Here is a 15,770-nt window from a genome sequence, read left to right as displayed (position 1 = left end):
CTCTGTAATTCCCTAAATAAGTTCAGTCTACAACCAAACCACGTTTTATGTTCTTTTGACATCACCAACATGTATACTAATATCCCTATCAACAATACTATTAACATCATAAAAAACAATCTGTTGAAACATAGCACATTGAGTAAAATCGAAATTGATGAATGGTTAAAATTACTTAATTTCGTTTTAGACAACAACTATTTTACCTTCAATAAGAAAATTTACAAACAAGAAGGTCTAGCGATGGGAGACCCGTTATCTGGAATACTAGCCGACATATACTTAGATAATCTCGAACATAGTAAGATTATTAATAACATCAACGGACTCTGTCTTTGGCATCGCTATGTTGATGATACCATAGCTATCATTGATAAACAAATCAACAACAGCAATAACATACTATCATTCCTCAACAACTTAGATAATAATATTAAATTCACTAAAGAAGATGAGTTCAATAACTCTCTGAACTTCTTAGATATCAAAATCACACGAGCATTGAACAAATTCGACTTCCAAATATACAGAAAACCCACCTTTTCTCCAACAACCATAAAAAATGATTCTTTACATCCCAACTCACATAAAAAAGCCACTTATCACAGTTTAATATATAGAGCATTAAAGATCCCTATGTCCTCTACTAATTTAAAGAAAGAATTACTATTCATCAAGGAAATAGCTAAATTCAATGGATTTAACACGAATATGATTGATAAAATCATCAATAAAACCAAACTAAAACTAGCTACCAATTTAACTCCATTAAAACCCGTCAAACCAAAATACGCTAAATTCACGTTCACTAACCATAGCATTTACCCGATAACCAATTCATTAATGAAGCACGAAATAAAAATAGCCTACACAACAAAAAACACTAATCGCAATTTATTCTTCAATCACAACTCTATCAACATCACAGACAATAGTTACTCTGGATCAGGAATATACAGATTGAAATGCTCTACATGTAATTTTTCTTATGTTGGCCAAACTGGCCGCAGCTTCTCTACCAGATACGCCGAGCATTACAATGCCCAAAAACACAACAAATTCTCCGCAATGGCCAACCATATGAGGGACACCGGGCATAAATTCACCACAATAGAACAAGACCTCCATATCCTAAAAAGAGTTGATAAAAGCAAACTCATGACAGAATATGAAAACTTATTTATTTTCCTCGACCAACATTTTAATAAAGATAAAAATCTAAATGACACTATTGATAAAAAAAGCCCCTTGTATGAACAGATTCTTATTTTATTACGAGAATCAACTTCCCTCACCAACAAATTCTTAAAAATCTTCAACCTCACATCAATTAGAGTTCCCACCTCCCCTACAGCTAATATACCCCCCTCCCTTCCCCCCACCGCTAGTACCTCTAATTCAAATACAACCAATAAACCCATAGCCACACCCACCGGAACATCGCTCCCTCCAATAGCCTTACACCGTTACAACACGCGCAGTAATACACTCTCTTCCTTCCCTCCCACCAATAGCAGCCCCCCTCTAATAGTTACGTCAACGCAAACAGATCCCCCTCCAACACAAAACTTCAGTTATAACACACGTAGCAAGAAGTCTACTGTTGCAAATACTTCTTACTCATAATATTACAAGCTATCTTTGTCACCGTCAAGTGGTAAGTGCATACGATTCTACTTCAAGATTTTTCAAATATCTTTTCACACAATTAACTCTACGTTTCTTGCTTCCATTTACAGATTCCACTTGTATATGCTTTTTCAACTAGAATATCTACAAACTCACAATTTACAACATTTGAACATCACTTCAAATTTTGAGATAGTCCATAGTGATCCTATTTGAAACTGTTCTTCAACTTCTATTCACCAACTTCATATCCTCAACGTGTTCTACAACTTCACCATATGCATCTGACTTTCATCCTTTATCTTCAAGATCATAATGAACTTCGGATCTCTCGACTAACTTTGACTTTTACTCTCTCCTCTTTACTTTGATTACATAAGATTTTTCGCCATCGTCTAATTATAACCGCCATTACTATCAACTTTACTTTTATGCAATCTTACTACTTGTTGTATAACAATCTGTTGTTTTATTCCATTGTACTTATTTTAGCAGCCTTCTAAGGTTAATTTTGTTAATACTTCCACTATTGTATCTCATCACATTGTATTTTCAAACCATCATTGTTATTTTTAATGTTATTTTACTTCAAATCTCTTCAAGATTTTAAAATTCATTTCATCACTACATGTTATTTAGACGCTTATTTTTAATTTAAGGTTAAGACTATGGCTGATGATGCCTTCAGAGAAGGCGAAACATGTCCCACTATTAGCTAACAAATTTATGTAAATCATCCAAGACGATTTTGTATTGATTAGGTGGTCTAATAAATAACTTAATGTTATTATTTCAATCTACATCATCAATACGGACCAAAAATGATATTTATTACATGTAATGTCAATGCCAACCAGGCAATAATAAAACCTAACAAGTACTTAAACCTAAAAATTAAAATAGGCAAGATTTCTAGAGATATCAAGTTTCTTAAAGATTGCTTGAAATTAGAGTTGGTACCTAAATTTCTCAAATCTTTACAAAGAAAAAGTCATCCCTATTCAAAATCTAATGCCACTCAAAAGAAAGTAAACAACATATGGTTGAAAAATGAAATTAAACTATTATACAAGAAGAAATCTTTACTAAATTTACAATTATATAGGACTCATTTGACCATCTCTCAGAAATTACCCCCACTTGAATGGAGCTCATTTTTAAGGTACACTGACCTCAAACTATCTTACGTATTAGACAAGAAACAGAAAACCCTAAACCATAAATTACTTAGTCTTCAAGAAAACAAATGTAAAACTCCTGACCAAAATACAAACAACAAAGTGTCCCCTTCCCATTTGACTAACATTCCCACTACAATCAACCTATCTAATGCAACTTTCTCTAACCAAGAATTAAATCTATTAGATAAAGGCATCAAACATAATTGGCCTAATCACAAAAAGGCAGAAGACATCATCACTACCATCGCTGAAACCGAAACTAATATCGATAAACAAATCCCAATTGATAAACAGAATGACGTACGATATGAAGTAAAAAAGAAACTCCCAACTTTGATTAATGAGATAACATCTAATAATAACCACAATGTCTCGAAACAAATTCTAAACCTGAAATCCAAAATCCATAGCAACAACGTAGTAATTACAAAAGCAGATAAGGGCAACACCATAGTAATAATGAACAAACAAGATTACATCAATAAAACTGAAACCTTTTTTTCAGACAATACCTATACCTTAATTAACAAAGATCCTACAAACAAAATACAGCGTAACTTAAAGAACCTTCTGAAAAATTCTAACTTCATTTTAAATGATCAAGATTATCAGAAATTAACTGTAATGAACCCAAAATTACCTACAGTCAGATCACTGCCCAAAATTCATAAAAAAGATGTCCCCATTCGACCTATAATTAATAGTATCAATAGTCCTACCTATAAAACCTCTCAATTCCTACACAAATTCCTAAAAAAACACTTCAAATTTCACAACTCCAACCCCATAAAGAACTCGATCGAACTCTGTAATTCCCTAAATAAGTTCAGTCTACAACCAAACCACGTTTTATGTTCTTTTGACATCACCAACATGTATACTAATATCCCTATCAACAATACTATTAACATCATAAAAAACAATCTGTTGAAACATAGCACATTGAGTAAAATCGAAATTGATGAATGGTTAAAATTACTTAATTTCGTTTTAGACAACAACTATTTTACCTTCAATAAGAAAATTTACAAACAAGAAGGTCTAGCGATGGGAGACCCGTTATCTGGAATACTAGCCGACATATACTTAGATAATCTCGAACATAGTAAGATTATTAATAACATCAACGGACTCTGTCTTTGGCATCGCTATGTTGATGATACCATAGCTATCATTGATAAACAAATCAACAACAGCAATAACATACTATCATTCCTCAACAACTTAGATAATAATATTAAATTCACTAAAGAAGATGAGTTCAATAACTCTCTGAACTTCTTAGATATCAAAATCACACGAGCATTGAACAAATTCGACTTCCAAATATACAGAAAACCCACCTTTTCTCCAACAACCATAAAAAATGATTCTTTACATCCCAACTCACATAAAAAAGCCACTTATCACAGTTTAATATATAGAGCATTAAAGATCCCTATGTCCTCTACTAATTTAAAGAAAGAATTACTATTCATCAAGGAAATAGCTAAATTCAATGGATTTAACACGAATATGATTGATAAAATCATCAATAAAACCAAACTAAAACTAGCTACCAATTTAACTCCATTAAAACCCGTCAAACCAAAATACGCTAAATTCACGTTCACTAACCATAGCATTTACCCGATAACCAATTCATTAATGAAGCACGAAATAAAAATAGCCTACACAACAAAAAACACTAATCGCAATTTATTCTTCAATCACAACTCTATCAACATCACAGACAATAGTTACTCTGGATCAGGAATATACAGATTGAAATGCTCTACATGTAATTTTTCTTATGTTGGCCAAACTGGCCGCAGCTTCTCTACCAGATACGCCGAGCATTACAATGCCCAAAAACACAACAAATTCTCCGCAATGGCCAACCATATGAGGGACACCGGGCATAAATTCACCACAATAGAACAAGACCTCCATATCCTAAAAAGAGTTGATAAAAGCAAACTCATGACAGAATATGAAAACTTATTTATTTTCCTCGACCAACATTTTAATAAAGATAAAAATCTAAATGACACTATTGATAAAAAAAAGCCCCTTGTATGAACAGATTCTTATTTTATTACGAGAATCAACTTCCCTCACCAACAAATTCTTAAAAATCTTCAACCTCACATCAATTAGAGTTCCCACCTCCCCTACAGCTAATATACCCCCCTCCCTTCCCCCCACCGCTAGTACCTCTAATTCAAATACAACCAATAAACCCATAGCCACACCCACCGGAACATCGCTCCCTCCAATAGCCTTACACCGTTACAACACGCGCAGTAATACACTCTCTTCCTTCCCTCCCACCAATAGCAGCCCCCCTCTAATAGTTACGTCAACGCAAACAGATCCCCCTCCAACACAAAACTTCAGTTATAACACACGTAGCAAGAAGTCTACTGTTGCAAATACTTCTTACTCATAATATTACAAGCTATCTTTGTCACCGTCAAGTGGTAAGTGCATACGATTCTACTTCAAGATTTTTCAAATATCTTTTCACACAATTAACTCTACGTTTCTTGCTTCCATTTACAGATTCCACTTGTATATGCTTTTTCAACTAGAATATCTACAAACTCACAATTTACAACATTTGAACATCACTTCAAATTTTGAGATAGTCCATAGTGATCCTATTTGAAACTGTTCTTCAACTTCTATTCACCAACTTCATATCCTCAACGTGTTCTACAACTTCACCATATGCATCTGACTTTCATCCTTTATCTTCAAGATCATAATGAACTTCGGATCTCTCGACTAACTTTGACTTTTACTCTCTCCTCTTTACTTTGATTACATAAGATTTTTCGCCATCGTCTAATTATAACCGCCATTACTATCAACTTTACTTTTATGCAATCTTACTACTTGTTGTATAACAATCTGTTGTTTTATTCCATTGTACTTATTTTAGCAGCCTTCTAAGGTTAATTTTGTTAATACTTCCACTATTGTATCTCATCACATTGTATTTTCAAACCATCATTGTTATTTTTAATGTTATTTTACTTCAAATCTCTTCAAGATTTTAAAATTCATTTCATCACTACATGTTATTTAGACGCTTATTTTTAATTTAAGGTTAAGACTATGGCTGATGATGCCTTCAGAGAAGGCGAAACATGTCCCACTATTAGCTAACAAATTTATGTAAATCATCCAAGACGATTTTGTATTGATTAGGTGGTCTAATAAATAACTTAATGTTATTATTTCAATTCTGTACTGATGTCGCGAGCAAGGTCGATCCGTTGGGTATGACAACATGCATAACAACTAATGTCCAATAACAAGTAACTATGCGCGTGGTATTGCGACTCACCACGGACCGCTCACTTAAACATTTCTCCCGCACGCTGTTACTCTCCACGTCCGCATCATCTGAAAGATTCTACTTGAACAATCAGTTCTTAGCTTAAGCCTAGGCAGACCGACAGCTAAGCACGGAAGCGGGTCAAACCCGTACCGTCTGAAAGAGGCCTCATGAAGGTAAAATTAAGTACCAACACGTCAGATGCAAAGGGAATAAGACTGGCTTGGGACTGATGCGCCCTGCATCTGTAGACCGACACGGAACTGTGCTCCACAACCGTGAATTATTATTATTTTTTTGCTAGGGGCTTTACGTCGCACCGACACAGATAAGTCTTATGGCGACGATGGGATAGGAAATGCCTAGGAATTGGAAGGAAGTGGCCGTGGCCTTAATTAAGGTACAGCCCCAGCATTTGCCTGGTGTGAAAATGGGAAACCACGGAAAACCATCTTCAGGGTTGCCGATAGTGGGATTCGAACCTACTATCTCCCGGATGCAAGCTCACAGCTGCGCGCCTCTACGCGCACGGCCAACTCGCCCGGTAACCGTGAATTAAGTTATCTACCAAATTCTTATCCAGGCCAGTTGTTTAATACGACACATCCTGCGACTTCGGAATAATGGCATAATAAGCAGGCAAACGCGCTAGAGAGGGACATCTTAACTAGTTTCGACTATATTTCACAGTAGGGCAAAGCTCGCATCTAGCATTAAGGAAATGTTAAAACCACAAATATTTATATCTATTCGTTTTGGGTATGGGACATGAAATCTATGAAAAAAGACGTCATAGGCTAGCTAAGAATGATTCAAGGCAGAAGAAGAATTTAAAGCGCGGGCACATAGGACTGAAGTGAGATGTCGGACTTGGATACACATCGGACTGCTGTAGTAGAAAAGAACCCCTGTTTTCATGACAATATAATTATAACCTACAAAAATTCCTATATTAATCTGTGCAATATCCTTTGGTTGCAATGAGAACCCTTTGACTTATTCATTGATTAAAATGGCCAAAGTTGGGTGTGTTAGTTTTTATCCATTATCAATATTCATACACTCTACTCCAGTGTTTACATTAAATGCAATCCATCATCATCATCATCATCTATATCGATTACTTGCTATGCACGAACAAGTCTAACAATTTCCACAATCAGCAAAACAGGACATCATAATATTAGATTACTTTGAATGTGTTCACCTGTGTTTGCCTGGCTCTGTCATCTCTGATTTGATTTCTTCTTTCAGATGCACCTAGCCTGACGTAAGTTCACCATTGTCCTGTGGATGAGTTAATGTCCCAGAAACCACATTCTTCGGACATATCTAGAAATTTAGTTACATTTGAGTAGGCTTAACAATTCATCATTTCCTGGTAAATGAGTAATTTCAATTTGAAATCTTCATTATCATTTTTCAGAGAATTTCTATGTTGAGTATCCTTAAAAACATGACAACTAAGAGACCTCCAGGAGTTAAAATGTGCCCAGTTTGAATGCTCAGGGATATTTTTGAAGTATGGAGCAATTATTAAATATACAACATTTGAAAATAATACTGAACGATCAGGAAAATGTACAGACATACAGAAGAATATTCTGCGCAACATAAACAGACAAATTCTAAAACATTCAGAACTTAAAATTTATTTAAACCTAAGAATTTCATTTTTGTCCGTATTGAACTGAGAATGGAAGATAGGAAAACTTAAAAGGGGTCCACCTTTTCAATACAAAAATGTTATAGTTTATTTATAACATGTATTTGCATTTGGAACTAGTTTCGACGCTGTTTGGCGTCATCATCAGCCAAAATGTGGGAAATAGGCCTGTGTGTAATATAAATGCCTACATGCTGGCCTATTTCCCACATTTTGGCTGATGATGACGCCAAACAGCGTCGAAACTAGTTCCAAATGCAAATACATGTTATAAATAAACTATAACATTTTTATATTGAAAAGGTGGACCCCTTTTTGTTTTCCTATCTTCCTTAAAATTTATCACTGTCATCTTTCACATCCTGTACCGGCAAATACATCTCGGCAGGAAATATGTATCTTCCTTGTCTCCTGTTTTCTGTGAAGTGCTCAACCTGAAGGCCGGGAGGATCCTCAACAGCTCCACCATCAGCTGCCATAGAGAGCTCGGTGTCACTACGGAGGCAAACTAAGAAACTGAAGAGTAAGTCAGTTTTCCTTTCCTTTCCTCTTCTAGCCTGACAGTGCTGTTACATAAAAGTCTCTTATCTTAACTCAAATGTACACACAGACCAGCCATATGAACGTCAACTCCCTACCCTTTCCTACTGGATCTGGCTTTATTATAAATGGCATTACCAGCACTGCTCATGTCTCAGTCACATTCACATTGTCAGAGTCAAGGATGAGACTGAGACACAAAATACAAGTGAGAACCTTGTTGTGGGCCAATCCAGAATATATCAGGCATTGACCACACCATACCTCACCAGAGATGGATTAGGGCAGGCAACCTCATATGAAATTTGGAAAGGAAGTCACCAAGGACATAAGCCCTAAACCCCATGTACCATACAAACAATTAGTCATGTAGGTTACCTGTACCAAAACAAGCTAAAATAACATAGAGGGGCTGTATGACTGACATCAGCGCTTCTTGCGAAGGCGGCCATGTTTTGAGTTGGAGTATGAACATGTGAGATTGTGCATGGTGACTGGACTTGATATGTTTTAAGAAGTGAAAAGTTAGATTGCGAATTCAAGAATGCCAGCCCTATATTCAGCATATGGCTGCACTAATCAGTGTAACCAAGGTTCTTAAACACTACTAAAGGTTGGGCCCAACGCGAGCCAAGCTGCTATTGGTTAACGAAATGACGTCACAGTAGGAGCAAAGCAGCCGAACCCAGAGCGCGCAAATCAGTACGAATCTCATAATATCAGCAAAAATTACAGTTTCTCAGAACTAAATGCAGACCAGACATAAATATTACTGCTGTTATAAGATTGAAAAAGAATACAGCATAGTAACTTTTCATTATTTCCATTACGAATAAGGCGTAAATGTAACGTGACGGCACACTGACCAACGCTTGAAATTTATTAACATTTCCAAGTTCCCCTATTTAGTTTGAGGAAGGTTACGCGCTTTCAAATCTGTAAACATATATATTTAGAGATATGAAATCTTTGCCATATTTAATCTTTACAGCAGAAATTCCGTGATGGAACTACCATATGTTAACATACGATATACTGACTCACTTCCGCAGGTATCGAGTTTAAAGCTTAACACATATTATAACAGCAGCAGAAGTAAGTTCATATTCGAAACCATGCATAGATAGTCCTGGAAAACCTACAACCTGTTTTCCAGTCTTTGACCGAGTCAGGGATGTAATGAATAAACCATATATAGGCTATTATTACAATGGGGTCGCCACTCCCAAAGTGATTTATTAACGACTGATAAATGCTATGGAATGATAATGGAGAGTGTTACTGGAATGAAAGATGACAGGGAAAACCAGAGTACCCGGAGAAAAACCTGTCCCGCCTCCGCTTTGACCAGCACATCTCACATGGAGTGACCGGGATTTCAACCACGGTATCCAGTGGTGAGAAGCCGACGCGCTGCCGTCTGAGCCATGCAGGCTCCGCATAGATAGTCACTTTTTAAAAATTGAATAAGAAAGAACAGGAAAAAACACTGTCGTGCCTTTCGCCGATGAGCTGCTACGGATTTTTCAGTTCTTGTCCGAATGTTCATTTGTCGTATGCGTATAAATATTCTCGTTCTAACACACATTTTGAATATTTCTGGTGGTACAGCGGGGAATTTACTGCTAATTATATGACACACACTGCGTATAATATTAGGTATGCGTCACCGTTCAGCACGTCCGTGAGTGTCCCTGAAAATTAACTCAAATTCCTTTATTTGGTTTACCATTCTAATGATGGAACGAGTAGACCTCCCCGAGATAACATTTCTATCCATCCCACAAGGGCTGTACCAGAAGAAATGGAAAGCATTTCCCCAATGGGACTTCGCATTGACCTGTCATTTTTTCTTTCACGGTCGGCGAGATCTGCTGAACAATCAGGTGTCGCTGTAGATTGCGGTGAATCTTTTTCTTTGCTATTTGCTTTACGTCACACCGACACAGATAGGTCTTATGGTGACGATGGGACAGGAAAACACTAGGAATGGGAAGGAAGCGTCCGTGGCCTTAATTAAGGTACAGCCCCAGCATTTGCCTGGTGTGAAAATGGGAAACCACGGAAAACCGTCTTCAGGGCTACCGACAGTGGGGTTCGAACCCACTATCTCCCGAATACTGGATACTGGCCGCACTTGAGCGACTGCAGCTATCGAGCTTGGTCGGTGAATCATTAACGGCACAGTTTTCTATCGCAATGATACTGTACAATGAACACATAAATTTCACTCCAGTTACTATTACACTGTTCACGTAACTAACGAAAAGAAAATAAGTGCACCTCACTGCACGAAACACAGCAGCTTAACAGAGATTTCACAGAAACGAACTACGACACACACACTACGCAAAATACAGTAGGCCACTATATAAACCAACAGCAGTATACGGAAAGAAATTACGTATAGTTATTACGTGGAAATCCTTTCTTTATAAGACATACATATATAAACAATCAAATGAGATACACGTGCAGTTGTATGCTACACAGTCACGGTGCTCCTGTGATGACGTCACAAGCAGGACGAGGGAAAACTAACATCTACAGCGCAACCAATCTGGGCCACCAGTGAGTGTAGCTAGACCAAGGATGCATTTAGTTTTTGGTAAGAATTACTGAATTATAACTGAGATTTATTTTTGTAATTTCTGTTTGTAATTAAACTCATTTTAATGTTTACACAGAGAAAGTACGGAGTCACGGTAATTATTTATTTAATATCATTTCTGATTTCCTTTAAAGAACAAGGAATTAACTGAATAATGCTTTTTGAGGATGGAAAGAGAAAAACGGAGTCCATCGTGGACAGTCCGCACATGTGAACTGGCGAAAGGAGAGGAAAGGAACACAGCCTCGTGTTAGCTCACGATCTGAGGTAGTACTGTCTTGATGTTTTCGAAAAACGAACAATGGAGTTGGATAAAGATTGAATGTGCCAGATGTCGCACAGCATGGCAGTGTCTTCAAGGTCTTCAACAGGCTTGTGGGGAATCTGCATTACCTTACAAGACAGTGGCACAGTAGTAAAAGCCTTCCATGTGTAATGCCAAGATAGATAGATATATAGATAGATAATGCCTTTATTGGTGGCAATGTTAGGGCTCAAGGCCCTCTCTTACACTTAACCACTAGAAGAGTATACATGTACATAACTTACACAGTATTTACAAATACAAATAACACAAACAATATTAATAGCAAAAACAATATTAATAATATTTAAAATGACAATAAAAGGATCCTTAATTTTAAAATACACAAAGTAAAATACACTGAAATGATGTAACTGCAATAATCCGTTCATTCATCCCATTCATTCTTTCATGCACTCAACACTTATCCAGCAAGTCAGCAGGATCTACTCAACAAATACTCGCGACTGCCAAGGTCTTAGATCCCCCATTGGAAACAGCTACCCAAAACATTGAGACCTGAATCATTAAGCTTCTTGTGAAGATCTTCAATGATTTCTTGCTGATTGCAGTGTAATGAGTCTACATGAAATATATCTCTTCCTTAACTTCATAGCTGAGCTGTACAGTATGCAAGATTTGACACATGTACTGCTCTTTATCTCAGTGCTTTGACATTCCCATTTTCCTATAAGTATCAGCTCAAAAGACTTGCAACATTATTATTATTATTATTATTATTATTATTATTATTATTATTCTAAACAACTAATTTAGGATGATGAGGAACATTGCTTCCAACTGCCAAATCTACCCACATCATTTGCTCATCTATGTGCCTTACAGAATCTATTTTGTGTGCAATAGTATTCCTGAAGGACAGTCCTACCCCACACTCTGCCCTTTTCTTTTTAACACCCGTCAAATATACTTTATAATCTCCTACCCCTTCCTCATTTTCTCCTCTTACCCAAATATAATTAACTCCTAACACATCTAGACGCAACCTATTTGCTAACTCAGCTAATTCTACTTCCTTTCTTCCATAAGCCCCATTAATATTGAGACCTGCCCATCAAATTCCATTTCATTTGCCAAGTTGATTCCAATGAGTCCCTCACCCGTCAAATGGCAGTGGGACTCTGTTACTCCCACAGGTCCAATGCTTGCATAAAAGTTGTAAGCATGCTTGTAACATCAAAAGTTCCAACAAGCTGGGACTCCATCTTACCAATAAACAGAAGTTATATTGTTACCTGGATGAGCAACTCTCAGGATGCAGGATTGGACAAAGTACTGAGGACGACCTGGTGGTGTTTACATATCCTTGAGGGTTGCAGAATTTTGTTGTTGTGGGGACATATTAAAAGCATTCGTTAATTACCACTGCTGCATACTTACAATTGTAAGGACACTAATTTCACAAGTTGACCCAACTGCTCCATCTGGTAGTGCTATCAGCATTGCCAGAAAGCCATGATATTCCAGAGCAAGAAATAAGTTGTTCAAAGATAGGAGTATAAATAGTCATCATCACCCTCCCATAGCACTCAAATTTTAACTTTGTTTTTCAGAGGCTTCCACAACCATTGGATGTTCTGGTTGTTTCTCATGAACATAAATCATAAAAACTTAACAGAACAGTTCAGAATTAGGTTAATGTAGCTCCCACCTTGAAGATGGCTGTACAAACTTTCAAATCAGGAAGTAAACTAATTCATAAAAAGTTACTGATATCTATAAAAAAAGGAGGAAATGAACTGAGTGGCAGTGGAGGGAATACAACATGAAAAATTGTACAAAAATACTAAAAACTTGAAAAAAGTCACCAAGCAAAATTTCCTCCATGATCTTACAGACCCATTATACAATGAATAGAAAAATCTATTTTCAAAAATGACCGTCTATGTCATAATATCTATTCAATCAGGAGAAAAGATGGGTAAAAATTAATAATTAGCAAACTCCTCAAACACATGCCAATATAACCTGCAACCTGTGAGAAAAGTAGCAGTAAATATGTTGGTGCCAAAGCAGATAATATAGATTACAGAATAATGCAACACTGGATTTAATCCTCTTGTCTCATGATTTTAGATGACAAGGACCTGACAAGTCATCATCAGTAATTTTGTCATGAACAGTAACCTAAATGTCACTATCAGTAGTTTTACCAAATGAAGAATATGAAGTCCATGGCATTAAATGGATTCCGAATCAGCACTTTGTTTCAGGTGATATCTCAAACTCACTACGAATCTTACTGGCTCCCTGTAGGTAAGTTCAGTGCTCATTTTCTACAGCACATGGCCTGCTCAGTTAATTTTCACTGAAAATAATTAGTGTTCAGTAATCAATCTTTAAACAATCCATGGGGAAAAAAATCACAAATACAATGTTCCAATGTCAACAACTATCCACTATTTGCAATAATAATGAATGACATCCAGCATGCCATCACCACTCATCTGATGGCCATTGACAGCTACAACATACAGCATACCTACCAGACTACCACCTAGATGTGTCGTGCAATGAAACATCTGACAAAGTACCTTTTAAAAGTTGGAGAGTTTATGCCTCTGATGTTTTGTAACTTGTAAATCTATAAATGTTTTGAAGATCGGTTAAATTCTGATCACTATAAAGTAACCAAGAATGATACTTACAAAGGATGTGCTTGCTGTGCCTTCGAGCCAGACAGGTTCCTCCTTGATCTCTATTTTCTGGTCCATTTCACACAGCAACAGATGTATTGATATGAAAATTGGACAAAAATTCCTTCCACTGACCTTTTACTGAAAAAAACAAGAAATCCATGTATTATTAACATCATCATCATTACAATCATAGTTTATAGAACAACAAAGTACACAAGCAGGCCTGTAGCTCTCCATTATTGTCAATGTCTTTATCAGAGCCTCTAGTCTTCAATGGAAATCAATTGGCAGAGAGTCGTAATATCAGGCACTTCAAATTCATGGTTACCAGTCACCTCCGGAGTCCAACAAGGTAGTGCTCATGGCCCCTTGCTGTTTGCCTTGTTTATGGAAAATCTGCTGTCCAAACTCAACAAAACAGCAAATACCTTACTTTTGGCATACGAGTGCAAGATATTTAGTGAGATCAGGAATCCAGCAGATGCAGCTCTTCTACAATACTCACTTAATGCCCTATAAAAACTGGTGCCATACTTGGAAACATATCTCCAATCCACAAAAATGCAGCCACATGACCATAACACTACATAAATCTCCTCTACCAACATCATATTACCTACTTGACAAGCCCCTCACTGTCGTTAAGCAACAGCATGACAAAATAACAATTCAAGAACCGCATGGAAACATATATAACCAAGGCTATCAATTCTATACCACTTCCAAGGATATTTCCGATCCCACTGCTCTTCGTCACTTCTTCCTCACGGTCACTCAACCTCTCTGGAACTACCGCTCTCCTATTTGAAGAGCCTCTCCCTCCAACATTAACCAGTTAGACAGAGCATTGTACTCCTTTGTTGGAATTGTTAGGAACAGAAAACTCAAGCTCAGAAATATGTCTGCACAGAAGGTATTAAAGGCAATAAATGTGTCACTGACGCACATCAGGCGACAGGTAGCTGACCTGAATTTCCTTCACAGGATCTTAAATGGGCATTACAGCTCGGGACATCTTGTCACACTCTTCTCTCTCCGTGTTCCTTCCCATTCTACCAGAACCAAAATCTTCTCCACATTCCCCACACTCAGCACTCAATACTTCAACAATCTTTCCTAATCTGCCTCCCAACTCCCTTTAACACTATTAATAGGAAACAAGAGCTTGATATAACATCAAATAAAAGTATGTACGAGAGAGATGTAAACAGTCTCTTAAGGATAAGTTGATGTGAAGTGATTATACCACCATCTTGCCCCACAATGACTTTGTCACAAACATGGACATTTTGTTTGTTTTTGATTTGGACAGTTGTTATTAACAGGCTGTGTACCTGATCTTGTTACCTTTTGTTATGTTTGTTATATTTTACCTTGAAGGTTTATACTAGTTAATCAGTCTGTTGACAGTACAAGTGAAATTTGCTCAGTGTAGCTGGATCTTGTGTAAATAAATAAATTAATGAATTCAGTAAATAAATAAATCACAGGGACAAGGCTCTTATTTTAAATCTTCCTGATGAAGTTGTAAACTACTATGCTTATAGGGAGAAGGACAGTGATGATGGTGAAATTACACCTGAGGATCTGGAAGGGTGGTAAATAAACTCCATCATCATAAAGCTGCAGGAATAGGTGAAATTAGACCTGAAATGGTGAAATATGGTGGGAAGGCAAGGAAGGAAATTCACAGAGGCTTGCAGATGAAAGGCAGAACCGTCTAATTAAGATATATTTTTTTTTTTGCTAGGGGCTTTACGTCGTGCCGACACAGATAGGTCTTATGGCGACGACGGGATAGGAAAGGCCTAGGAGCTGGAAGGAAGCGGCCGTGGCCTTAAGTAAGGTACAGCC

General features: G+C 36.9%; 1 protein-coding gene across 1 annotated transcript in view; it reads right to left on the bottom strand.

The window, feature by feature from the left end:
• The window catches only part of LOC136884901 (gastrula zinc finger protein XlCGF57.1), a 78,513-nt gene that overhangs the window by 52,595 nt on the left and 10,148 nt on the right, over nucleotides 1-15,770 (bottom strand). The window contains exon 2 of the mRNA XM_067157199.2: nucleotides 13,926-14,054. Coding sequence (XP_067013300.2) covers nucleotides 13,926-13,991 — 66 coding nt within the window. The 5' untranslated portion in view covers nucleotides 13,992-14,054. The remainder of the gene's footprint in view (nucleotides 1-13,925; nucleotides 14,055-15,770) is intronic.

This window comes from Anabrus simplex, chromosome 13 (genome assembly GCF_040414725.1).
Source record: "Anabrus simplex isolate iqAnaSimp1 chromosome 13, ASM4041472v1, whole genome shotgun sequence".
In the NCBI taxonomy this organism is placed as follows: domain Eukaryota; kingdom Metazoa; phylum Arthropoda; class Insecta; order Orthoptera; family Tettigoniidae; genus Anabrus; species Anabrus simplex.
This window is presented reverse-complemented; position numbering and strand designations above follow the sequence as displayed.